Genomic DNA, 27,421 nt, shown 5'->3' on the forward strand with positions numbered 1-27,421 from the left:
TCTTAAGTTTGTGTTTAGGACTAGGCCACTTTGTCGAGATCAAAACTGGCACCTAGGGGAGCTCGTATCGTCAAGATCGGCGCCAAGCCAGCAGTTCTCTTTGAAGACCCTAAAGCAGCAGGTCAGGTCTCTACGAAAGCAAGAAGTTATAGCAGACATCTCCTTCTGCGTCTATCCCATAACTGTGCCACCCTTTACGGAGACCAGATTCCTAGTGCTAGGCCATTGTGATTTTTGGAGACGCTTGTAAGTTTGCACAGAAAATGGCTATCATCTGGTATCAACAGGTGATATTCTTGGAGTTCTTAAGACCACATTAGCTCAGTATTTGCAATAAAAGTCTTCGCATTTCAGCACCTCCCTTTGCACAACAGATTGGATATTTTCCCATGGCTATGACAAACCCCGACTTTGCAGGCAGCCAGAACACCCTGGAAGCTTTGAGAGAGTTCTTGCAGAACATGAAAAGGACAGTGGAGCGGCTTTATGCAGGGCATACCTTGAACCATGGAAACACAGATAATGTTGAAAGCTCATATGATTTTGGCATCCTTGCTACCCCAAGTAAGGGTTTGAAACAGCCTACTGAAAATGTTCTAGTTGATGGTGGAGTCAAAGCAGCTCAAGTGCAAAACTGGGTTTTTTCACAGGAAACAAATCCTTCTCAGGTGGCTAGCAAGCATGTAGTCACAGGAAAGGTGAATTTAAATGTGGGCAGCACTGAAATGGATATTGGAAATGTGCTCAGTGTTTTTTTGGAGGATATGAAAAAGACCATTGACGTCTGGTCTAATCGATACGGGTCGCTGATTGAAGGCAAGACATCCCTGATAAGGGATGGTTCGGAGGTTGAAGCGTTGCCTCAGCCTCTGGGTTCAAATGTTCAGGCCATGGATCAACTTGATTTTGGGCCTGATGTGGATCGTGATTTTTCTGTAATGGGCGTGCTAGATTTACCTAATGCCGAAGCGTTGCAAGGGTCTGCACATAGTCGCAATGGCAGATCACAAAGAGTGCAAGGAAATCAGGTCAGAAAAGGCAGAAAGGTTCAATTTCAAGGTACTCAAAGCAAAGCAGATGCACCTTCTTTTTCTTTGCAAGCCTTCAATGAAGTAATGGGAAGCCAGGTTAGTATAGATGACCAAGATTCTCGGCTTCAAAGATTTATTGGCTCACAGGATTGTGCAGAGAATGATCATCATGCGCAAATGGACATGGAGCAGTCAGACTACAGCAGTGCTGTTCATGGAAACCTTACCTTGGATGAAGCGTCCAGGGATGATACGCAAGGTGGTGAGAACAATATTGTTCTGAGTGCAGAAATTGGAGGTTCCAAGGCCAGTCAAAGGAAGAGAAAGTCCAAAAAGAAAGCATCTACAACTCCTGTAATCAGTCAAGAGCTAACAATAAGACGTTTTCATTACAATGTAGAGGTGGTTGAGTCCCCTGATTGGCTTCCCAAAGGCTGGATAACAGAACTTAAGACAAGGAGCACAGGCGGTAGTGCTGGTTCGAGGGATAAAGTGAGTTGTTTGCCCTTAAGCATTTGAGACTTGGACCATCTATTCGTGTTGTAATTTCCTTTGTGAGAATGGTGACAGAAGATTTAATTTGACTCCACACTAATGCGATGGGTGGTGACTTTGATTCCTCCTAAGAGGCTTGTTCTTGAGGATGCTGGAAATCCTCGTCTGCTTAAACTTTTGTTTGAGAATCTGATTTGTGTTAAAGAACTTATTTGAATAACAATTAGTTGAGATAAAAAAAATTGACACTCATAGTTATCCTTCATCTCTCTCATGAAGGACTCGCTCCTCAATTTCTCACACTTGGTAGAGGGTTTTCTTCATTGGACTTGTAGGACACTGCTTTGTTTGTGGTAGAGCAAGGCACTAGCGGTTGGATGTACTCGTCGGGTTAGTGCTCCAGTAGTAGTAGGCAGAGTCCAGACGTCGAGGTTAGAGAAAGGAGGCTCCTAAGGAGTCTTCGATATCAGCTACTTAGAGAAGAAAAATAATGAAATGAAATGTTTATTTGATGTCTGCAAAAGGCCTAAAAGACCTATCGAGACCATAAGATTATATTATCGTCATACGATCCAAATGTTTAGTATAGGAAATACAAAAGATTTAACTAACAAACGTTGAAGTAAATGAGCCAATAGAGCCAGCTGGTGACCTATCTGCCAAAGCCTAATCTCCTGAGTGCGTTGCCCATGCAAGTACCATCACATGAACTTTCTCATGGGCCTTGCATGTGAAGAGATGTGTCCTAATTGTATAACTTCATACTTAAACTTTTGGGACCAAATTATGGGAATCCCCGAGTCTTTCTTAAGCCTACTAACATGAAAAACTGGGCGCCTCTGCCATCGCTGTCGCCACCACCTACCCCGGTTATAATGGTTGGAATCCGTATGCCTACCCCTACTAGCCATATTGCACAGCATCAACCCAAACGACTTCAAGGATGGGGGTTTTCACCTTTCGAGGCGTGAAAGATAGGAAGAAAGCCTTACAGTTCTTGCAGTAGTTTGACAACATCTATGCACCTTTGGGGAACTACATGGAAGAAGCAAAAATCTCTCAAGCCGCGGGTTTTTCGAAAGATGAAGCTATGTAGTGGTGGAGTTCTATAGCTATCAAGCCGCATGCTCGGAGGACTTGGTAAGCTTTCAAGAATATTTTTGCTTGGAGCCACATGACATCCCAATTTGAAGTACAACTTCTGGTAGATTGGGGTAACGTGACCATGGAAGACTACAACCAAAGGTACCTTGATGTGTACCTGCCCGTGTCTTTCTTCAAGCTGGTCACCTTGGAGGACCAATGCGAGCGCTATACCATTGGACTACCATCACCTTTATAGGAATATTGTTTATATAAGCAAGTTTCCACAATGCAAGAACTTATGGACCATGGTGTGGCTGGTTACAAACTTATGAAAGGAAGATTAGCATTTGTCATGGATAATTAATTGACAAACACTCAGAATCCTTGATCACCATGAATAAGTTCTCGGGATTCTTGCGACACTTTAACTCAAAAGCCTTGTTTGACATCTCGCCAACGAGAAACTCTATTGCAAGAAGGTGGATTCTTTGAATGTTTCCAGATAGGATACAACTATTATAACTGTCCTACAAAAGGGGACTAACCTACAGAGCAATTTTCTGCTAAGAAAGCTAAAATTGCGGTGGAACTCGTTCTCGACATTTATGACATCTCTCTAGATGGTACTAAAGAATTGTGCAAAGCATATGGACAAATCAAGGGCTTCAAAACACTTATCTTTTTTGACCCAAGAGCCATCGAAAATTTTATCCATCCTTAGTCCTCAAACAAGTGGACTTTGAGTCACAGTTACCAGGAATGGGAAACACAGAACGACAACTGCTCCAGAATGCCATTCCTGTTACGAGTACTCACGTTTGAAACACGGAACGGGAACTTAGATTGGGAACGCGGAACGGAGACCTAAAAACGGCCATACCTTGTTACTATGCTTTGAGTATGACCAATTTGTTGGAGAACTAGAGGCCAAGTTAGCCACATGGCAAACTCAGAAAGTGGTACCACTCATTGGTTCTCTTCCACTCACTTTACAAGGGTAACATGGCAAGCGAGACTTTCACATCATGCAATTAGGGTGATTTTATTAATAAATCATTTTTATGATTTATTTGTAGGAATTTGATGGAGGTTTTGCCTACCTGAGCCTTAGTTGACTTATAAACCCCGATCCTTGTAATGTGCATGGAAGTGAATGATGGTGTATTGCTCGTCGCTTAAGATGAGTGATCAGTGGGTGCTCAAGGTTCCTCTCACGTGACACATCCAACCCTATGTGTCCGTGGAGAAGCTACACCATAGCAGGGTTCCCGTCAGTCCAGTCAGTCTAGATTAGAAGTGATCTGGCACTTTTGTGAGTCTATTCGTAGACCGTGCATGCCTAGTCACTTGGTATAGATGCATATCCCCTGGTTGCACACCGCATAAGCATAAGCATTTACATAAGATTCCATCAGATTCAGTTTGGGGATTTTTCGAGTGACTTTAGCCTAATTTCCCTATTTTTGACATTTTTCACTTATGTATTAAGTGACTTTTGTTGGGAACTAAGTAGGGCAAATTGGGTAAGTTAATATATAAGCAAACCCAAGTTAGCACTCTTGCGCAGATGAGCAAGGAGCACAACAGGCCCCCAAGCAGCAGGTACTCCCCCTCTCTCAGCAAGACCCTCTCCAAGCACTCCTTGGCGAGCCCATCCCCATTCAGCCAGCGTTTTAGGTTGGCGCCATCTCCCCTTGCAGCTTGGCGTTTCCACAAGCAACACCTCGTCTCGACAGCCTCCAACCCTAGCGTTTTGGGATCACCCTCAAAGGACTGCAGCAAGCTAGCGTTTTCAGCAATAAAGGGCTGCAGATATCAGCATTTTCAGCCAGCGTTTTCAGCATACAAAACGCAGCCATAGATCTGCAATTGGGCAGCGTTTTCAGCCTTCAGTCGCCGCATCAAACCAGCGTTTTCGGAGTGAAGGACAGCAGTCATTTCCAACCCTATAAACGCAGCCAAACCTGCGTTTTCAGTCGCACAAAACAGCCCCTAAGTTTTGGCAGATTTCAGCCCTAAAGTCATCATCGTCGTCACCGACATAGTCACGAGTTGCATCAGTCCATGCATCATCATTGTACACCTTTGTGCAATCAATAAGTAGACCACTCTCGCCGACGAGAGTGGGCCTTCGGAGGAGGTTTTACAACGTCTTTGGTGTCGTATCTCTCTTATCTCTTTCTCTCAGTCTCATACACTTGCACGCACAATATCCACTCACTTTGTTCGTGATCACAGCACTCTCCATAAGAAACGGAAGGCTCTCCCTTCCATAAGAACTAAAAAGGAACCTTGAGCAAAATATGGATCACTCATCTTGAGAAAGAACAACATTCATTCCGCTGCACCTTACATTGGTATCAGAGCTTTGGCAGTGTTCTGTATTATTCAAGGAAAGAACCACAAGAACCACAAGAATTTTTTTGCTTGTTGCGGTCGCACGAACCCAAGTTCGCTTGGGCGTGTCGATTCCTAATGGTGTTTTGTTGAAGAGTGACAGGAATCCCAAGAAAGAAGGGCTTGTCCAGCCTCCCCTTGTGTTTCTTTTCACTCATTGAGAGCGAACCGTGCACTTAGCGGCCGGCCAATCGATGTGAGGTGGGAAAAAGCAACCTTGGTGTGAGCGCAAGGCCGCTGAGGGGTGCGTCCGTGGAAAAGAGTAGAACTCGGGTGAAGAGAAGATCCTTCTCAAACGCGATTTGCAAGCAAAAGAAAACCTCAAGAACCTCAAGACCCTCAAGAACCAAGTTCCTTGTGAACTTAAGAACCAAAGATCCTAGTGCATGGTCGTCACCCGAAGCGGAATGGATACTTCGCATACAGGTGATAAGCATGAGAGAGGCGACGAAGGATTCTCCCCACTAGGAGATTTTTCCAACCCTCCCCCTTCGCCATCTACGCCACGAGTTGTACTAACTCCTATGGAGATGATGGTCAAGTAAATGATGGACATGATGCTGACACAACAAGAAGCGACTCGCATTACGATGGAACGCAATGAAAGAAACGCACTACAACAACAAGAAGCGACTCGCATTACTTTGGAACGCAATGAAAGAAATACAATACAACAACAAGAAGCAAATCGAGTTGCGTTGGCACAACAAGAAACCAATCGCCCTGCTTTCGAACGCGAGCGCGATGAACGAAATGAACGAAAAGCAGAAAGAGAGGCCGAGCGTGAAGCTCAAAGGGAGCTACGCACTCAAGAATTGCTTCGACAAGTGCTAGCCTCGAAGACTGAACCACCCAAAGATCGTGGGAGTTCCTCAAGTGGTGCAAGCCACGATGCGGATTCCAACAACCCAGTCACCGAAAAGTTGACTTTCAGTAAGTATAATGGTAAGATGGATGCTACGGTTATTCATTCTTGGTTGCATCAATTTAATGCTTATTTTGCGACAACTAAGAAAACAGGAAATAGCAAAGTTTTGACGGCAGCTAGGTACCTTGCCGGTGATGCTATCAATTGGTACCACGCATGGCAAGAGGCACAGCTAGCCGCGCACCTAGAGGAAGCCGATGAATTCACGTCTCTCTCTTTTAGTTGGGCTGATTTCCAAAACAAGCTTAAGGCGCGGTTTATGCCACCTCAGTATCTCGCATGATTGAAAGAGGATTGGCGCAATCTCAAGCAACATGGTATACCAGTCATGTCTTTTTCTAACCGTGTTTTACAGCTAGGAACTCAATTGCGCAAATCGGATGATGAGCGCAAAGAGGCTTTCCTCTTTGGGTTAGACGAATACATCAAGTTTGATGTCGAAGTCTTCGACCCCGCGGATCTCAACAAGGCGGTAGCGATCGCTCTCTCCTAAGAGATGAAGCACAACAAGGGAAAGCCTAAGGAGAACAAGTCTTCTCAAGGGACCTCTCAGAATTCTCAGAACACACAGAATGGTAAGAACGGTAAGAATGGTAATTCCTCTAGCCCTTCTTGCTCTAATTCCTCGGAAAAGAACTCTAACAATGAATCTAAGGGTAAAGCTAAAGCACCTGCAAAACCTAAGCTAACCCTTGATGAAAAAGCTTCACAAGGAATGATAGGAGGATACATCACGGCTGAAGAACAAGTGATTTATGCTAAAGAAGGTAGATGTTTTCAATGTCACGTCAAGGGTCACATTAAGAAGGCCTGTCCTAAGACAGTCCCACCTAAAGAACCAAAGGCACCCACAGTAACCACAAGCACTATCACAAACCAACCTGCATCTTCTCCCGACTCTGACACACATTGATGAGTCTCTCTTGAAGTGTTATGGTCATGTACAGGGGCAGCGTTTTATCATATTGTTTGATCTAGACAGTATGCATGATGTGATTAGTCCCCCTCTTGTTGAAAGAGCCCGCCTAGAGGTTAGTCAGAAATCTCCTCTCGAGGTTTCTGGCTTCGCTCTTGGTATGGACTCTCTCATCACGAAGGAGTGCCTTGATGTGATGTTTACCGTTCAACAAGCTTCTTTTCGTAGGAAATTTCTTGTGTCTCCTCTCTCAGGATGTGATATGATTTTGGGCATTAAATGGTTTCGTGAACTCAACGCTCGCATTGATTTTAGGGCTAACACTCTCACTTTACATGCCAATACTGATTCTCCCCTCATCATTCGTGTTGAGGAGGGCTTGCATTCTTTGCCTCTCATCTCTCATGTGCAGGTAAAGCGTGAATTACGACGAGGAGCACAAGCGGCATTCATCTATGCTGCTCCAGTTTCCCAGAGCATTCAGGCTCCAGCTAAGTATTCAGAGTTGTTTACGAAGTTTAAACATCTCTTTTTGTAGGATGATCTTCCACCTCGTCTCCCACCTGAGCGGTCGGAGGACCATCGCATCGAGCTTATGGAGGGAGCACAGCCTGTCAGTAAGGCTCCCTACCGTTTGAACAAGACATAGGAGGAAGAGTTAGAGCGACAACTCACGGAGTTGGTGGCTAGAGGATTCATACGTCCTAGTGTAAGTCCTTTTGCTACCCCTATTTTATTTGTTCGCAAGAAGGATGGTTTGTCTCGTTTGTGTGTTGATTACAGGGCATTAAACAAGGTGACCGTCAAGAACAAGTTTCCGATGCCTCGCATTGAGTATATCCTTGATAGGCTCAATGGGGCAAAGGTTTTCAGCAAGGTCGATCTCAAAAGTGGATACCATCAGGTATGGGTATTCAACGGCGACATTTTCAAGACCGCTTTTCGCACCAAGCGGGAGTATATTGTTATGCCTTTTGGATTGACAGGTGCCGTGGGTACGTTCAATCGTCTCATGGTAGGTCGTTTCGGCGATATGGTCGGTGTATGTGTGCATCTTTTTAGATGATTCTCATTTTTTCTGCATTGTGGGAACAACATGAAAGAGATGTTGAAAGGGTACTAACTCGTTTGGATGAGTGTCAGTTGTACATTGCAGCTAAGAAGTCTGAATTTTTTCTTACTGAAGTCACTTATTTGGGTTATATCATTTCTGCTGAAGGCGTCGAGCTAGATCCCGCGAAGGTGGAACAGGTTCGTAATTGGGATTAGCCCAAAACTGCATATGATTTGCGTTCTTTTCTTGGTTTATGTCAAGCATATAGTTCGCACATAGAGAATTTTGCACGCATTGCTGCACCTATGACTGATGTTTTGAAAGGGGTAAAGACTCGCTGTCAACGCGTAGACTTGCCCAAGGCAGCCATTGAGGCTTTCGCAGCTCTCAAGGTTGCGGTGACAGAAGCACCGTGTCTTATCCTTGCCTCTTGGGATGATCCCTTTGAGGTATGGACGGATGCGAGCAATGCCGCCATAGGCGCTGTGCTCCAGCAGCATGGTCGTCCTGTAGCTTTCCTTAGCCGGAAGCTCAATAGTGCAGAAAAGAATTATTTAGTTTATGATAAAGAACTTTTGTCTATCATTCACTCTCTTAAGCATTGGAAGCATTTTCTGTATGGTAGAGAGTTTACAGTGCGCACAGATCATCAAGCCCTCAAGTGGCTCCAGTCTACGCTTAGTGCACATTGGAGCGATTGCAAAGCGCGATGGTCACAATTTTTTGAGCAATTTGGAGGTTTGATTGAGTATGTGCCTGAAAAAGCTAACCCTGTTGCAAATGCGTTGAGTCGCAAAGGACAGATTTTGGCTCTTGAGTCAAGAACCACATTTTCTGTACAGGGTGAGTCTTTTGACAGCATGAAGAATCAATATGCGGACTCCGAGTTTGGTAAGTATTGGTTGCAGGCTCTTGCTTTCCAAGGGCCCAACAACTATCTTGTTCGCGATGGATTGTTATTTTTTCGTCAGTGTTTATGTGTGTTGCCCTCTCTCAGGCCAACCATATTGCATGATGCACATGATTCTCTCACGGGTGGGCACAGGGGAATGAACACCACATTGGAAAAAATTGAACGATTTTTTTATTGGCTTAAAATGCGAAAAGATGTGTTTCGTTATGTCACACAGTACACTATCTGTCAAAAAGTAAAAGCTCCTCAGGGTAAGCAGCAAGGCCTCTTGCTTCCGCTGCCTATTCCCGATGGACCTTTTCATGATATTTCTATGGATTTTGTGACTAACCTACCACCAAGTTTGCATTCAAGGAACACTCAATGTTTGACAATTGTTGATCGTTTCAGCAAATTTTGCATGCTGATTCCTTGTAAAGCCACAGTTACTGCACAAGATGTAGCACGATTGTTCATTAAGCATTGGTACCCTCTCTGTGGTTTGCCAAAGTCGATTGTTTCAGATAGGGATGTTAAGTTCACGTCCAATTTTTGGCGCGCACTCTTTGAAAATTTTGATACAAAGTTGAATTTTTCATAGGCTTTTTATCCACAGTCAGATGGTCAAACAGAAATTTATAATCAGTTGGCTTTTGATGTGTTAAAATCTTATGTTCATGATCAGCAGTCTCAGTGGGAGCTCTATCTCCCATTGGTTCAGGCAATTTTGAATGACTCTTTTTCTTCTGCTATTGGTCGAACTCCGTATGAGGCAGCTTTTGGCCGTCCGTTCCAGTCACTTTTGACTTGCTCGGTAAGTCAAATGCCTGATGCCAATGCTGAAAGTCAGTCATTGGATGAGATTTCTGAGAGTGTGAAGCTTCGGCTAAGCAAGGCTGAGGAATCTTATTCACGGCAGGCTAATAAGCATCGTCAGGATGTTTCGATCAAGGAAGGAGATTGGGTGTATTTAAGAATTATGAAGCAACGTCTTAAGCAAGTTGGAAAGAAATGTCCTAAGTTGTCTTTTCGTATGTATGGTCCATTTCCAGTCATTAAAAAGATAAATGAGGTTTCAATGAAATTGCAGTTGCCTAACTCATGGTCAATGCACAACGTTTTCCATGTTTCTTGGTTGAAAGTGTTTCAGGGAACACCTCCAAAGGGCATTTCGGAAGAAGAAGAATTGGAGATCATCGATGAAGCTGAAGTCATGGAGCCGGAGCAAGTCTTGTTGCATCGGTTTCGCCATGGTTCGAAGAAACAAGTACGACAATATTTTTTGAAGTTCAAAGATCGAGGAACCCATAAAGCGGTGTGGGTAGACGAAGAGTTCTTCAAGGATTATCCAGAGTTGTTGGTAGACTACAAGGAAGCCATGCAGCTCGGTACCAGTACCTCACTTTAGAAAGGAGGGGATGTCACGTGACACATTCAACCCTGTGTGTTCGTGGACAAGCTACACCATAGCGGGGTTCTCGTCAGTCCAGTCAGTCTAAATTAGAAGTGATCTGGCACTTTTGTGAGTCTATTCGTAGACCGTGCATGCCCAGTCACTTGGTATAGATGCATATCCCCTGGTTGCACACCGCATAAGCATAAGCATTTACAGAAGATTCCATCAGAGTCAATTTGGGGATTTTTCGAGTGACTTTAGCCTAATTTCCCTATTTTTGACATTTTTCACTTATTTATTAAGTGACTTTTGTTGGGAACTGAGTAGGGCAAATTGGGTAAGTTAATATATAAGCAAACCCAAGTTAGCACTCTTGGGCAGATGAGCAAGGAGCACAACAGGCCCCTAGGCAGCAGGTACTCCCCCTCTTTCAGCAAGACCCTCTCCAAGCACTCCTTGGCGAGCCCATCCCCATTCAGCCAGCGTTTTTGGTTGGCGCCATCTCCCCTTGCAGCTTGGCGTTTCCACAAGCAACACCTCGTTGACAGCCTCCAACCCTAGCGTTTTGGGATCGCCCTCAAAAGACTGCAGCAAGCTAGCGTTTTCAGCAGTAAAGGGCTGCAGGTATCAGCTTTTTCAGCCAGCGTTTTCAGCAATAAAGGGCTGCAGATATCAGCTTTTTCAGCCAGCGTTTTCAGCATACAAAACGCAGCCATAGACCTGCAATTGGGCAGCGTTTTCAGCCTTCAGTCGCCGCATCAAACCAGCGTTTTCGGAGTCAAGGACAGCAGTCATTTCCAGCCCTAAAAACGCAGCCAAACCTGCGTTTTCAGTCGCACAAAACAGCCCCTAAGTTTTGGCAGATTTCAGCCCTAAAGTCATCATCGTCGTCACCGACATAGTCACGAGTTGCATCAGTCCATGCATCATCATTGTACACCTTTGTGCAATCAATAAGTAGACCACTCTTGCCGACGAGAGTGGGGCCTTCGGAGGAGCGTTTTACGACGTCTCTGGTGTCATATCTCTCTTCTCTCTTTCTCTCAGTCTCATATACTTGCACGCACAATATCCACTCACTTTGTTCGTGATCACAGCACTCTCCATAAGAAACGGAAGGCTCTCCCTTCCATAAGAACTAAAAAGGAACCTTGAGCAAAATATGGATCACTCATCTTGAGAAAGAACAACATTCATTCCGCTGCACCTTACAGTTCCTTTTACTAGTTCCTAGTTCTACACCCACTATTGGGCATTGACGACGTTAGTGGGGATGTTGTGGTATTTAGTCAATACTATGTATGATGGAGCTCATGGTTATATTGTCTTGTGGGTGACTACCATAGGTCTATGTCTTGCACTGATGAATCTAGGCTTATCGTGGATTCATCTGAGTATATTCCTTTTACTAACGGGAAGGGAGAGCCTTCTCTGACTTAACGAGAGAATGTGCAATGACCAAAACAAAGAGAGTGGAATGCAAATTGTGAGTGAGAGTGCTATAGAGAGAGAGAAGAGAGACGACACCAGATGGGGTCCCAAACACAAGGGCCCCCCTCTCTATTGCTAGAGAGGTATTTGCTTTAGATTGCACAAAATCTGGTACAATGCTTCTAGATGCTGTGGTTTTGGATGACGACGATGTCGACGACGACGGTGATGTTGAGGATAACGATGACGAGGATGATGTCGACGACGACGACGACAACGACAACGACGACAACGTTGTCAAGGCTGAAATTTGAAAATGCTAGGTATTTATGATGTGGATGTGCTACTGTGGCGGTTCTACAGGGCTGATCTGCAACCGTCGATGCAAGCGAGACTGAGAATGCAAAAACGCTAGCTGTCTAGGGATGAAACGCAAAAATGCTGGCTGATGTCTGCTGGAAATTGAAAACACCAGGCAGAGATGGGTGCTAGGGTCTTGACGGCGTAGCGTAATTGCGAAATGTTTCAAGGCCGAAACGTTTCACCCTGGAACGCGGCGTTTTACCACCAAACGTTTCAGTCCAAAATGAGAGCACAATGAAACGTGAGATCGAAACGTACGTTTAGCGACTTTGAAACTAAAACCATGGTAACTTATTGTTAGTGAAACGGCTTGTGTTTCACTTGGTGAGCGAAACGTTTCAAGGCCCGAAACGTTTCACCTGTCCTGACCTATCGAAACACGTTACATGGTGACGTTGTGACGGCGAGGATCTGCAATGGATTTTGCGGGTTCTCGCGACTAAATGTCAACTTCTCAGTGACTGGATTGTTGGAACCTTCGTCTCTATGTGTGCTACCTGATGACTCGCCGACCCTCCTTGAGTGGCTCGGTCTTCGAGGAGAGTACTTGTAGGACTAACTCCTGCATGCGTTGCTCTCTCTGCGGCGTGTGCCTCTTGCTCTAACTCCATAGCCGCTCTCTTTTCTTTGGCCGCTATGCATTGAGCTTCGCGCGCTTGCTCACGCTCAAGCTCCATAGCTGCCCTTCTTTCTTCAGCCGCTATGCGTTGAGCTTTGCGTGCTTGCTCGCGCTCCAAGCTCCATAGCTGCCTTTCGTGCTTCTCGGTCGCGATCCATGGTGGCGCGTTGCACCTCTTGTTGTAGCATCATCTCCATCATCGACTTGACCAAAGCCTCATAGGGTTTGGTGCAATCGGGAGGATTGGGGAACAATCCTCCTTGTGTAGAAACATCCTCTTCTTCAACTCCACTCTCATGACCTTCACGCAAAGTATCCATTCTACTTCAGGTGATGACCATGCACTGAGTTCTTGGGTACTTGGGGGTTCTTGAGTTCTTGGGTACTTGGGATTCTTGAGTACTCAGGGTTATTGAGTACTCGGGGTTCTTGCGGTTCTTGAGTACTCGAGGTTCTTGGCTTGCAACCTGTGTTTAAGAAGGCTTTGCTCTTACCGAAGCTCAACTCCTTCTACGGGTGCATCCCATGGTGGCCTTGCGCCCACACCAAGGTTGCTTTTTCCCACCTCAAGTCGATTGGCTTGTCGCTAAGTGCAAGGTCCGCTCTTAATGAGTGGAAAAGAGGAACGAGGGGAGGCTGGACAAGCCCTTCTTTCTTGGGTTACCTGCCACTCTTCAAAAACATAGATTAGGGCTCGACATGCCCAAGTTGTCTTGGGTTATATGCGACCACAACAAGCAAAAAAAATGTCTTGTGGTTCTTTCCTTGATTGATGATATCGAACACTGCCAAAGAGCTCTAATACCAACGTATTGTGCAGCGGAAGGGAATGATGGTGTATGGCTCAAGATGAGTGATCAATGGGTGCTCAAGGGTCCTGTTACTGACGGGAAGGGAGAGCCTTCTTTGACTTGATGAGAGAATGTGCAATGACCAAAACAAAGAGAGTGGAATGAAAATAGAGAGAGAGAGAGAGAGAGAGAGAGAGAGAGAGAGAGAGAGAGAGAGAGACGACACCAGATGGGGTCCCAAACCCCCTCCAAGGGCCCACCTCTCTATTGTTAGAGAGGTATTTGCTTTAGATTGCACAAAGTTTGGTACAACGCTTCTAGATGCTATGGTACTTGACGACGACGACGATGATGTCGACGAAGACGACGACGTTGTCAAGGCTGAAATCTGAAAATGCTAGGTACTTTTGTTGTGGATCTGCTACTGTGGCGGTTCTACAGGGCTGATCTGCAACCGCCGGTGCAAGCGAGGCTGAGAATGCAAAAACGCTAGCTGCCTAGGGCTGAAATGCAAAAGCGCTAGCTGATGCTGCTGGAAACTGAAAACGCCAGGCAGAGATGGGTGCTAGGGTCTTGACAGCGAGGATATGCAATGGATACTGCGGGTTCTCGCGAGGCTAAGGGCTGATCATGAAAACGCTGGTCTACTGGCTGAAAACGCAGGTGTTGCTGATGCAAAACGCTGGTCCTTGTTGAGAAGAAACGTTGGAAAGCCTGAGGTGACGCGGGTTGCTGAACCTCCTTGAGTTTCCTCTGCTTTTTTTGCCTCTACTGAGCGCCCCCCTGTTTCCTTATATAGGTGCAAGAGGGTAGGTTGAGCAGCCTGGTTGAATTTCCACGATTTGCAATATGAAGAATCACTTTTAATAAAAATGCATGCCAGGGTTGGTTCACATGCACTTTGGGAAATTGGGTCATGCGGTGGTACATGCTCATGCTATGGGTTGTGCAATCAGAGAGTATGCAGCTACTCTTAAGTGCCTGGACATGCACGGCCTGCGTACAAGCTTATAAGGGTGCCATAACACTTCTTAGGCTACCTAAACCCTAGAAGTAGGAACAACTTGTCCACATGCACATAGGGTAAGTGAAACCACCCCGTAGGGCGGTAGACTTTGGCTTTCACCCGAAACTTTACTTAAGACTTTAGGACACAAAGAAACTTTGCAAATAAAACCCTGTAACGGGAATCGATGCTTCAAACACACACGACTTGGAAGCTAGAATGCTCCGAGTAGACGCCGACAACCTGTAGGCCCCAAAAACTTGCACCCCTTTCGGAATTTCTTTATTCCTTTAGAGGGTAAAGTTACAAAACTAGAGTCCTGGGGATCTTCACCTGAATCCAACTAGATCACACATGTTCTCTCAAAATTTTGGCAACATAACGGCCCCAAAACTCGCCCTGCTGGAACTCGCTTCCAAAGATGTAAACTTTCTGTTTTCAGCCGAAAAACAGCAATTACAGCTCGCTGTATTTACTGGTTTTTACCCTGTTTTCAGCCCTAAACAGTCTCGGAACTGTCCTCTAACAGTGGGGCAATGTTCCCAATGCTTATGGCATCCATACGGCTGCAAAACAGTCCAAAAACAGCGCATAACCAGTGCTGAAAATGCACCTGTAAGGTGAGATTATCACCCTCACCGGTGCCTGCTTTTGGAGTAGTAGTTAGCTACTCCTGTTCCTGCTCAAAGAGGCTTTTGCCTCGGCACAAAAGCATAAGACCACACAACTGTACATAGGTCAAATGAAGAGCCCTCTTGTGGGGCATCACATTACTGCACGTAGGGGGGAGAGAGAGCAGTGTGAAGTGTGTAGGACATTACTTCTTGCACTACACTGTACATGAGAGAGAAAGCTTGCACACAATAGCTTTGGTATCTGCAACAATCCACCATATGGCAAAAAATGCAACCCACGTTTTATTTTAACGCTTCTCTCTCTCTCTCTCTCTCTCTCTCTCTCTCTCTCTCTCTCTCTCTCTCTCTCTTAAGTTGGAAAATGCCCAAAAATGTGCCTAGTGGCACTCATGCATTAATTCCCCGCTCTGGACCTTCTGGTCTGAAAATATCTCAACCGGTTGCTCAATTGACTTAGCGGCAGAGTAATAAAATGTTCCCCTTGTCATTCTGAAGCTAATGATGCGAACAGTTTTCGTGGCCCAAAATAGCAGTTCCCTATATTTTAGGAGATGCTTCCATTGGACTCTCACTGGTCATTTGACCATCTTTCACCACTGGGACCACATCTAAAAATGCAATGTAGCCTTGTTCTCATGTGATTTTCTCTAGGTGACCCCACCTTGTCACTGTGCCTCTATAGAGTTAATTATCTAGTATCCACCAACTTATTAAGTGCGGCGAGGGGACCTAGATGACTTTGAACTGAGCCTAGACACCCTTTTACTACTGGAATTCCAGTGCCGACCAACTTCCCGCCTGCTGGTGAAACTACTGTTTCACATTGGCCATACAATGTCCAGCCATTTGCAACTTCAAAAAGAGAGTCTCAAAATTAAAGGAAAATCATTGGCAAGAAACCAACAACTAAGGTTAGTAGTTGCCACGTCCTCGTGACAGTTAGATGTGCACGTGAAAATCCTAGCCTATAAAGGGAGCCAGGCAGCCCATCGATTGGACAAGTTGCAAAGAGTGTCAATTGCAAGAAGCACCAGCGTTAGCAAAACCATCAGCGTTTTGCAGATTCAGCCTAGTGTTGGCGTTTTTGCTACCTACAGTCAACATTTTGCAGATTTTAGCCCTATCACTGCCATTCTTGCAAATCAGCCCCTAGTGTTCTCTGATTTCAGCCCTTCCCTTGCCGGATCGTCTCGGATCTGCAATCGCTAGCCATCTTAGTTGCGGTTTTGTACTTCGGCAACCCATCGAGCCTTTCCTTGGCCATTCACTCGCTGTCATCGAGTGCTTCCATTGCTGTCCACCATTGGTGTTGTCAAGCTCTGCATTTTTAGCCCCTCATTGCTCACATCGGGAGCACAATTTAGCCCCAGATCTACCTGTCACAAATCAACCCTAAAAGTGAGGCGCATAACACTAATCAACCCTAGAAAGTGAGGTGCCCTTCTTTTATAAGCCAAGAGATTGGACAAATGAAAAGCCAAAGGTCGGACAAATGAAAAGCCTAAGGTCAGACAATTGAAAAGCCAAGGGTCAAGGGCACCCAAAAGGCTAGGCTTTTACCTATATAAAGACCTCTTGAGGGCATTTCTGGGAATCATCAGTTTTTGGGCGATCTCTCTTTTTGAGCATTTCTTGAAGACGACAAAGGCTGGAGTCTTATGAAGATCAAGAAGGCTTTGAGCACTTGTGACAACTTCTTGTATTGGCCATCTTTTGCAATACAAAAGAAATACCCTTCGGGGGCGCTCGTCTTGAGGGCCAACGCTTCTAGGGAAGGAATTCCGCCTTCCTGTGTCTCATGTTTGGTCTCTCTTTCTCTCTCTCTCTCTCTCTCTCTCTCTCTCTCTCTCTCTCTCTCTCTGTTTTCAAATAGAAATGTTTGCTATTGTGATTCACCCTCTATGCTTAACGTACATAAAGGTTTTAGTGGTATCAGAGCTGAGTTCATTGTTCTTCTACGAACAATTCGATCCTTCCCACAATAGCAGAGCACGATGGTTTCAGAGTCTTAACTCTCACGAAAGTGAAGAGGAGAACAATAATGAAGAAGTAGAGCTCGAGAACGACATCAAAGAGAAGGATCTTGTAGAGGATGTATCTCTGAGGCAGATGATGAAGAAGTAGCTAAAACAGAAACCATGCAACTCATGCAACAATTATTTGTTGCCACTTAAGGATCCAAAGCTTTCAAAGTTCATTCTAGGAAAGGATCTTGATACGGCAGTAAAGCAGTGGAAGGCAGACAATCCACAACTTTTGGCAAGGGAGACTCAAGAAAGATTGACTGCAGTAGAACGTCAAAGATAGAAGGCCCGACTCAAGATGGGGTCAGACAGATATATGGGGAGACAATCTGTTTTCCTTGAAGCAACTAATGATTTGTGTTCGTCTCAGGAAAGGCGAGGTTTCTATGATGCCCATTATGGAAATCTCGAAGACGAAGCAAGTGATCATTTTGCTATGCATATGGGAGATGAGGCACTTGGATTTAGAAATATACTCTATGTCGTACAATTCCTTTTGATGGATTGAGTCGAGTGAGTTGCCTTTGAAAGACTACAAGGAAGGAGGCCAAAGTGTGAAGTTTTCCATCTTTGATGGCAAACAAGATGAGAAAAAAGCACTTACCTTTATTCAACAGTTTGATGCAGCTTTTTCAAGTGGGTACTTCATTTTCAGGAGGGCACTTCACAGAGGTATCCAAGATAAAAAAATGCAGCATCCTTTCTCAAGGGAATTGCTTTGACATGGTGGAACACTTCGCTTACTCAGCACGAGGCATTAGGAACATGGTTGGGATTCAAACGGCTTTTTACTTCGTTATGGGTGAGTGCAAAATTTGAAGCTGATATCCTCAAGATTTGGAATCATCTCAAATTGAAGAAGAGAGATTCACTCGTCCAGTACAATCAAAGATACTGGGAAGTGTACTGTCCAGTGGCATGTTTTAGACAAGTTCCGCTTGCAGAACAGATTGAAAAGTATTGTTGTGGATTTCCTACGGAGCTTAATCATTACTGCTTGAAGCATAAAAGTCGAAGCATTCAAGAGATGATGCGACACACAGCAAATGGTTCTCTATTCTAAAAGACAGGATGACTTTCTCTGATGAAGAAAGTTCTGGAAAGTTTAACAAGAACTTCTCCAAGGGGAACTACAAACGAAAACTTAACCAAACTAACTTGACTTTCAAAGTTAGTGAAGAACAGAGAAAGCAATGGAGCAAAGAGGGAAGGTGCTTCAAGTGTGGTGTTCAGGGACATAGGGTAGCAAATTGCCTTGACAAAATTGATCTAGCTTCCAAGTTGTGTGTGTTTGAAGTATCAATTCCCGTTAGAGGTTTTTATTTGCAAAGTTTCTCTGTGCCCTAAAGTCTAAAGTAAAGTTTCGGGTGAAAGCCTACGTCTACCGCCCTACGGGACGGTTTCATGGTTCCGTTGTCGGGACAGAATCACTTTTTCCTCAAGAAGTGTGTCGCGTGACACATCCCAACCCTATGTGTCTGTGGACAAGCTACACCACAACAGGGTTCAGTCAGTCCAGTCAGTTTAAATTAGCAGTGATCTGGCACTTTTGTGTGTCTATTCGTAGACCGTGCATGCCCAGTCACTTAGCATAGATGCATATCCTCCGGTTGCACACATCATGATCATCGGAATTCCCATCAGAATCCATTAGCATCAGTTAGGGGAATTTTCCAGTGCATTTAGCCTATTTTCCTATTTATTGGTATTTTCACTTATTATTTTTAAGTGACTTTCCAACAAAAGTAGGTAGGGCAATTTTGCTAAGTTAATATATAAGAAAACCCAAGTTAGTAGTAATTGGCAGAAGAGGCTGCAGGAGCTTCTCGCTCAACAGGCAACTTCTCAGCAGTACCCCCCCCCCCCCCCCCCCCCCCCAGCACTTAGCCTCGCCATCCACTCCTTCCCTTTGGCGTATCTTCCAAGCAAGCCATTGCCTACAAGTCCTCTTGCCTGGCGTTTTTCACCATCAGCAGTAGACCCAGCCCATAGCGATTTAGACTCAGCAAAAACACTAACGCCAGCAGCGTTTTTCAGCCTTGGAAAGCCTGCACTTCTCAGCGTTTTTGCAGCCAACTACTAACGCTAGGATTTGCTGCCAGGCCAGCGTTTTTGATCAGCAAATTCAGCATTGAAGAAACGCAGGTTCCCAGCCTTTAGCCAAGTAGCAGATCAACCCCAGATTGGTTGCAGATGTTCACCCATTTTTAGCCATAAGAACGCAGCCAAAACAGTCACGAAATTCAGCCAATAGAAGATCTCAGATTTCAGCCGTAAGTCGTCGTCGTCATCACCGTGGCATAGTCCAAATTGCATCAGTCCATTGCATTCGCATTGTACTCCTTTGTGCAATCAAAGTAGACCACTCTCGCCGACGAGAGTGGGGCCTTCGGAGGAGGGTTTTACAAACCTCTCGGTGTCGTATCTCTTCTCTCTCCTTCTCTTAGTCTCATTCACTTGCACGCACAATATCCACTCACTTTGTTTGTGATTATAGCACTCTCCAAAGACGGAAGGCTCTCTCCTTCCCTAAGAACTAAAAGGAACCTTGAGCAATAAAGATCACTAATCTTGAGAAAATACAACATTCATTCCACTGCACGTAACAAAGTGAGCCTCGGTTGGTTTGTGGCGAAGACACAGAGTACAAGAACGCGGGATTACACTATGGCTGACAAAGGGAAAGGCATCATGGAAGAGGGTTCCTCTTCACAGGACATGCAGACAATTCCTACAGTGTTTGAGGTTGGCGAGAGTTCACGGCCACGTCTGTCTATACCTCTTGTTGATGTGAATGCTCCACCAGTGCAGGGCCTTATGACTGGGCAACTTCAAGATGATGCGTTCAGGACTCAATTGGTTACCACTATGAATGTGTTTTCTCGTTTGGTGTAGAAGCCAAGGTTTATGGAGTTTTTCCAAGCTCCAACATTGCCATGGCAGACAAGGCAACTCATATAGCCAGTAGAGCCCGATGAGGCTAAAGCCCAGGTACTTCTTGTGTCCCAGCAGGAGAGGGAGCACTTGCACGTTGCGGACTCAGCGGCTCCAAGGCAGGTTCTTTTCGTCCATGAACAAGTGGTTAGGACGCCAATTCCACAGGTTTTGCCAGTTCAACCCACCACCTTTCAGAGTCCACATGTTGCATTAAATGGATAGGGAACCAGTTTCGAGGCAATGCATCAGGTTTTTCCACCACCCACGGACATCTTGGGTATTTCGGGGGTGGATCTGTGTTCCAAAGTATGTTTGGGAGCATGCAACGCATGATGCCAAACCCCCTGTATGGTAATATCAGCATGCAACAAGGCTTTGAGAGCAATCAGGGCGAGTTTGGGGTGCCACAGGGCAATTTTGGCATGGCTGGTTTTTCTGGACAGGTGCCAGATACGGCGCTTATGACGCAAAATGTAAATGGCCAAGGAATGCTGATGATCCCTACTATAGTGCCCATGTCGCAGACAATTCCTAATGACAGTTTGGGGACACTGAAACCGGCCCGTAGGCCGGTAGACTTTGGCTTTCTCCCGAAACTTTACTTTAAGCTTGAACACACAGAGAAACCTTGCAGAAGGAACCTGTAAAGGGAATTAACACTTAAAAGCACACACGGCTTGGAAGCTAGAACGCTCCAAGCAAATGTCGACAATGTGTAGGCCCCAAAAACTGGCGCCCCTTTTGGTATTTCTTTATTCCTTTAGAGGATAAAGTTACAAAACTAGAGTCCCGGGGATCTTCACCTGTATCCAACTAGATTACACCTGTTCTGGCAAAATTTCGGCAGCATAACAGCCCCAAAACTCGCCTTGAACAAATCCCCCTGCTGGAACTCGCTTCCAAAGACTCAAATCCTCTGTTTTCAGCCCAAAAACAGCAATTACAGCTAGCTGTATTTACTGGTTTTTACCCTGTTTTCAGCCCTAAACAGTCCCAAAACTATCCTCTAACAGTGGGGCACTGTTCCCAATGCTACTGGCATCCATACGGCTGCAAAACAAGCAAAAAACAATGCATAACCAGCGCTGAAAATGCACCTGTAAGGTGAGCTTATCACCCTCACCGGTGCGTGCTTTTGGAGTAGCAGTTAGCTACTCCTGTTCCTGCTCAAAGAGGCTCTTGCCTAGGCAGAGAAGCATAAGACCACACAATTGTACATAGGTCAAATAAAGAGCCCTCTTCTGGAGCATCACATTACTGCACGGAGGGGAGAGAGAGAGAGAGAGCAGTGTAGAGTGTGCAGGACAATGGACATCACTTCTTGCACTAGACTGTAGATGAGAGGGAAATCTTGCACACAATAGCTTTGGTACCTGCAACAATCCACCATGCGGCTGAAAAATGCAGCCCATGTTTTATTTTAACGCTTCTCTCTCTCTTAAGTTGGAAAATGCCCAAAAATTTGCCAAGTGGCACTCATGCATTAATTCCCCGCTTTGGACCTTCTGGTCTAAAAATCTCTCATCAGGTGCATCGGTTGATTTTGCAGAAGAGTAATAAAATGTTCCTCTTTGTCATTCTGGAGCTAATGACGCGAACAAATTTCATGGCCCAAAATAGCAATTTCCTAAATTTTAGGAGATGCTTCCATTGGACTCTCACTGGTCATTTGACCATGTTTCACCAATGGGACCACATCTAAAAATGCAATGTAGCCCAGTCTCATGTGATTTTGTCTGAGTGACTCCACCTTGGCAGTGTGCCTCATTTGAGTTAGTTTCCTAGTATCCACCAACTTATTAAGTGCGGCGAGGTGGTGCAGCTGTAAAGTTTAGCACTTTCAGCGGCTTTGAGGATAAGGCAAAGGCTCTTACTTTCCTCCAGCAGTTTGATACAGCTTATGCAGGAGGGAATTTTACAGAGGCCTTTAAGGTCAGGAAAGCTGCCACTTTCTTGAAAGACAATGCGCTTACATGGTGGACGACATTGTTGATGCAAGGGCAGGCACCCCCACATGGGTATACTTCAAGCAAATATTTGCATCTGCGTGGCTGTCAGATGAATTTGAAGCCGATATCATGACAGATTGGCACCAACTCATTGCGGCTACTTGCAAGAGCCTACATGAGTACAGTTGGAGGTTTTGCAAAGCGTTGCTCTCAGTAACCTCCTACAGGTTTGTGCCACTAATAGAGCAGATTGAGAAGTATTGTTGTGGGCTACCTAAAGGGCTTCGAGATTACTGTTCTTTCTGTCTACCCTCACTTAGCTTATGGAAGTTGCCAACATTGGTCTTGCCTTGTTGAAGGGAGAGGACAATGGGTTTCCAGGCAACGTGAAAGAGGGCAGCAAAAGAAAAATTCAGCAAAGAAGCCCTTTGTGAAAACGGCTGCTGAAGCGTCACAGGGGTCAGAAAAGGTCAACAAGGACAAGGACTCAATCGGGACTTCTGGAGCGCAGGCAAAGAAACAGAAAAGGAAGCCTTTTGTGGGTAAGTCGCTCGAGGAAAAGAAGGTCTTGATGGTTGAGAATAAATGCTTTATATGCGAGCAACCTGGTCACTTTGCTGCAGATTGTCAGAGGTGGCTTGGAGGCGTGCCACCTCTGCCTCTAAGCTCTCTCGCTTGCTCGGCGAAAGAGCAAGTCGGATGGTCAACTCCGTGGTGTCGAGCGAGGGGGCTTTCGTCGAGTTCCTTTTGAGGTGGAGCAGGAGCCGCCATTCTGTGTCTGTTGTTGAAGAAGAGAAGAGAGGGACGATGTCGGTGAAGAAACAACAGCCGTAGGCCAAAGCCAGCAAAGCCAAGTAGGGCCGAAGCTGCCTATTGACAAGGGCAAGGAGGAAAACAGGCAGGTTGAATGTAGGCGAGGCAAAACTAAGGCCCGGGGGGGGGGGGGGAGCTGGACGGCGATGGTGATGGCAAGCAACAGCAGCAGCGAGCCGTAATTGATCCAGTAGTTCATCAACTTATTAATAAGTGACATATTAGCATCATTTTATAAAGTCGTGGGTGCTCAATCTGACACTCCCAGACTTTTGCACCTATATAGGAGACCGTAGGGGTCACCTCTTCAGACATCCAGTACCTGCAAATACAAGTAATGGCAGCACAAGCATCTTCGGCGTTTTTCAACCATCAGCCCACGCCAATGTTAGCAGCAGAATCAGCCCAGCATTTCAGATTTCAACACTAGCCTCTTTGTCAAATTGCAGTTCCAAGCCAGATCAGCCCTAGCGTTTTCAGTTTCCAGCCCTTAGCCTCGTCGTAGATCCAAGTATACCCCAAGATCCCATCAGCATCTTAGCATCTAGGACCATTGTATCAACATTTGTGCAATCTAAAGCAAATACCTTTCTAGCAATAGAGAGGGTGGCCCTTGAAGGGGGGTTGGGACCCCATTTGGTGTTAGTCCTCTTTCTCTCTTTCACTCACAGAACCTTCACTCACAGTATCATTATCTTTCCTCTCTCACTCTGCTCCACATTACAGTATACGTTGAGCGTGTTCTTGTGTCAGGACCTATCACTTCCGTTGTACTTTCTTTGGGCTCAAGGCTAGCGTACTCATTTTTCTCATAAATAATGGCAGGATCTTTTTGCATGTATGAGAAAAGAGAAAATTCGTAGGAAAGAGTGCCTAACTTTGACAATCATTTTGTGGGAGTAGACTCTATTATGTGTGCAGAATGATACAAGAGGTTTGTGTTAGGTCAGATGGTATCATGTGGTCATGCTAGGCATGAGAGAGAAAGGTCCCTTGATTGTCAGTGGTGATAATTCATATCAATACTGGTCCCTGGAATGTATAAAACAAAAACTTTATGTGCTTTTGATATTTTTGTCTGTGCGCATGCCTTGTCAGATTTGGCTCATCCTTGAGTACTCAATCTAGTATAATCTTTTGAGTATCTGTTTTATGTTGGGTTGCAGTATTACTTTGATCCCGTTTCAAATCGCCGTTGTCGATCGCAGAAGGAAGTTTTCTCTCTTTTGGAGACTGGCAAGCTTGGCAGGTATAAGCGCAAAACCAAGCCGCGGCCTGCCAAAAAGTCAGGTGCAGAGATTTCACCTACAACTGAGACTAGTGACATCCCTGAGACTTCAAGTCCAAACAAAAGAGAAGTATTTGGAGAGAGATCTACCGATTTACCTCAACAAGTTGCGCATGAGAATACAACCGGCAATATTGCCGCTTCAATGGCTGCCATTTCACCTGGTGCAGGACAAATGGGAGTTGTTAATAACATGTTTGTACCATATCGACCTGGCCAACCTTCAAATTGGCTTGTCTATGAAAGCTTGGCAAACATTCCGCGACCAACGTCGGGAAATCTCCGATTTGCTGACCCTAATACAAGCAAGCCGAATGGTGAGAGAAGTTCGACTCCTTGGCCATGGTTTCTTAATAATTCAGAAAGCTCCATGAGGCCCTTTGTTGACAGGTTTGAAGTTGGCAAAGCAGCAGGAATAAGTGGGAGAGAAGATATGTTAGGCAATGGACAGTTCTCTACCCATTTTACTGAGCTCACTGCTGCAAAGCGTGCAAGGAAACCGTCGAAGAGGGCAGCTGTTTCTTCTTGACTGCTGTGAATATGATCGACTTTCTTTCATTTTATCAAGGGGGATTGAGGAGCTGCCGGCGTGTCTTTGCTGCAGCAAAAAGTGACGGCCTCGAGCCCTGAAACAGATAGCGCCCTTTGCCTCTTTTTCTGCGTAAGAGCCTGTCTTTGTCTGAGGGTCATTCAAACACGACCCTGTTAATTTATTGTGATTTTGTATTCCCTTGCGAACTGCAAATAAAGTCTGGTAGATGCAATGCTTCTAGTTCAACATCGCTTGTTCACTTCAGAGCAAGTCATGGATCTATACTGAATCTAGGCTAGTGCATCATTGTACTCTGTGACTCTGTGTCCGAATAGGTTGTAGCATTATGCAAAGCTTCAATCACTTGAGTCATGTTTAAGCAATTCAAGATTTATTGGACGCCAATGGTCAATTTCTTTGCTATATCAAATAGAGCTCCGAACCACACACTTCGTCGTCATCGTCGTCGTCTCTCTCTCTCTCTCTCTCTCTCTCTTACAGACTGCGAGTACATTGGTCCACCAAAATGCAGAAGCCTGGGCTCCTGGATAGAAGAGAAGTGATTAAAATGAGATGAGAGGGTTCTCAGAAATGAAAATTTCCCTAAATTTAGGGCCATACTTATGTAGAAACATTGCTATAGCAACTGACTCTGGCAGCACCAATACAACACTTAATAAAGCATGTACTTGAAATTTGAGAAAGCTATTTGGAATAACATTTAGGCCTGTTCTTATAACAGTTATTGTTTCAAATGCTCACTGGGTGATTTCAAATGCTTGAATGAGTTTAATCAACCAGATGAGGCTAACAATTATAATTTTGAAAGTCTTAGTTTTTTAATGGTTGTTTTTTTTAAAGTCATTATCTTCGATTGCTTGAATGATGAGGTTACATGCGAAAGACCCACTCGAGAAAAACATGCTTGGGATGGAACAAGCCTTGAGGTCCGTTAGCGTCCTGTGACAGAAATGTGACTTTGCGATTGGAATCCTAGAAGAGCATTTTTGTTCTTGAAAGTGAGTTATTTCACATGGAACAAGCCTCAAGGTCTGTTAGTGTCTATATGTGTGCTAGTTTGAAAGAATACACTTTCAAGAACAAAATGCTCCCTTGGGGTTCTGATGTGAATATTATTTCACAGGGTTGCATTTTTGTCACATACGAAGTTATAATGCAGTAAGCTTCAAGCTGTAGAAAAGAACCAAAGAACTGATGTTATGGATTGAGCTAGTCCAAATTGAATTTAAAAAAAGATATTAATGTTAGTGTAATGGAGTTTCGTTTATTGTAATTTTCTATGCAAGGCCCCTATGCAAAAGTACAACATAAAAACCTTGTAATTTGTGTTGTCATGCCTCAAGACTAAGTAACACAAGGCAATTATTATTTATTATTATTTTTTGGCCTGAGGCTCTTTTTTGGGGGGGGGGGGGGGGGGGGGGGGGGGGGGGGGGGGGGGGGGGGGTTGGAAATTGACCCTTGGTGGAGGGAGGCCATCTAGGCCACTTCCACGTGGCCATAGGTAGATGTTGAACTTGGGTAGGCTTGAGACAAGGGCTCCATGTAGGTGTCGGCATGGTGAAACCAATAAACTTGACAAGGTCAGCGGGGGATAACGGATTTGAATTGTGGCCTATGGGTAGGACCAAGTGAGATTGGGATGGGCTCTGAGCAGGAGCTATGCATCCAAGAGGAATGAAGGATTGAATGGTGTGAGCAAGCCACACTTGAAGCTATGGAGATCGCAGAGAGGATCTCAATGTTCCATATAGGCAAGAAAGAGATGATATACCTAAACATTGCTCGGGAGAGAGAATAGACTTCAATGTTGCTTGGGAGAGAGAGAGTTATGTAGGGCACATAGAGTATTGACCTAAAATGTATGCTTGGAGAAAGAAAAAAAATGCAAGGTAGAATGGATGATATCTAGGATGTACACGATGGTGAGCACACGTTATGTTTTTTTTGACCTTTAGATAGAGAGTTAGGAGATTACAGATTTTAATATTTGGTGAGAGCTCTCTTACCACTCCTAGTTGCACTAGACCTTTCATTTGAGCATATTGACTATGTGCACTAGATCTATGAAATTATATCATAGCCCCCGTTTCCTTCAAATTTTTTTCCTCTAAATATTGAGGTTTGAAACCCTAGTAAGGTTTTTTTTAAATTTATTTTCAGGTAATAAAACTCACATTTATGTAGACACCTATCTAGGTGGTAGTGTCTGTCTTTTGATTTTGTGCAAAGATTTGACTTTATATTTGGTAAACAAGAGTAATTAATTGTGACTTTTTGCTAAATCGAATCCATGACCTAACTAGCTTAGTTGATAAGAGACTTTTCCCAAAAGGGCAAGCTCTTGTGGTTAGCCTGGCTTGCCTTAAGGTATTGGAGGGGCCCAAGGTCATGGGGTCAAATATCTTGCTGACATTTGGTATTGTGAGCTCATGGGCGGTTTTCGATCATGCGGCGAATTGAAGCTTAACCTTGTTGTCAGGTCTGCAAGCGGCTAAGCACGCGGCGCTTAAGAGAACCCTTTTTTGTTCGTTGGTGCCTGCGTGCCCGGCGTCTCTGTCCACCTGCCCGCCTTGACCTCGTGTTAGGTAAAGGCAGTGTACCTCACCGTGCTTTGCCCGTGTTCGCCGGCCAGTGTCCGGCCGCTTACATTTATCTCCTTATTTTTTATACATACAAAGAATAAGGAGCTCTCACTTATTCTCACATTGTGCTCATACAGTGAGATTTGGGAGCTCCACCCACATCCTGTGTACTCTCTCTCTCTCTCTCTCTCTCTCTCTCTCTCTCTCTCTCTCTCTCCCCCCCCCCCCCTTC

At 45.0% G+C, this 27,421-nt stretch overlaps 1 protein-coding gene across 5 annotated transcripts; it reads left to right on the forward strand.

The window, feature by feature from the left end:
• LOC147455260 (uncharacterized) lies at nucleotides 1–25,277 on the forward strand. 5 transcript variants are annotated; one of them, XM_086514084.1, is made up of 4 exons: nucleotides 1–287; nucleotides 418–564; nucleotides 651–1,523; nucleotides 23,930–25,277. In XM_086514084.1, exons 2-4 carry the CDS (start codon nucleotides 508–510, stop codon nucleotides 24,578–24,580), a joined length of 1,581 nt encoding a protein of 526 aa, XP_086370210.1. In that variant the 5' UTR covers nucleotides 1–287; nucleotides 418–507; the 3' UTR covers nucleotides 24,581–25,277. The 5 variants fall into 5 exon arrangements, with proteins under 5 accessions (XP_086370210.1, XP_086370209.1, XP_086370207.1 ...); XM_086514083.1 differs by having other exon boundaries at nucleotides 1–564; XM_086514081.1 differs by having other exon boundaries at nucleotides 418–1,523; nucleotides 23,930–25,276.
• The last annotated feature ends 2,144 nt before the right edge of the window (nucleotides 25,278–27,421 follow it).

The sequence above is a fragment of the Adiantum capillus-veneris genome, chromosome 6, assembly GCF_014529385.1.
Source record: "Adiantum capillus-veneris isolate H3 chromosome 6, ASM1452938v2, whole genome shotgun sequence".
NCBI classification, from domain to species: Eukaryota; Viridiplantae; Streptophyta; class Polypodiopsida; order Polypodiales; family Pteridaceae; genus Adiantum; species Adiantum capillus-veneris.

Excerpts from the sequence above, each read along its gene's own strand:
- LOC147455260 (XM_086514080.1), top strand. The coding sequence starts at position 390 with ATGGCTATGACAAACCCCGACTTTGCAGGCAGCCAGAACACCCTGGAA. Across the intron at positions 1,524-23,929 it reads GTGCTGGTTCGAGGGATAAA|TATTACTTTGATCCCGTTTC; the intron begins GTGAGTTGTTTG and ends GTTGGGTTGCAG.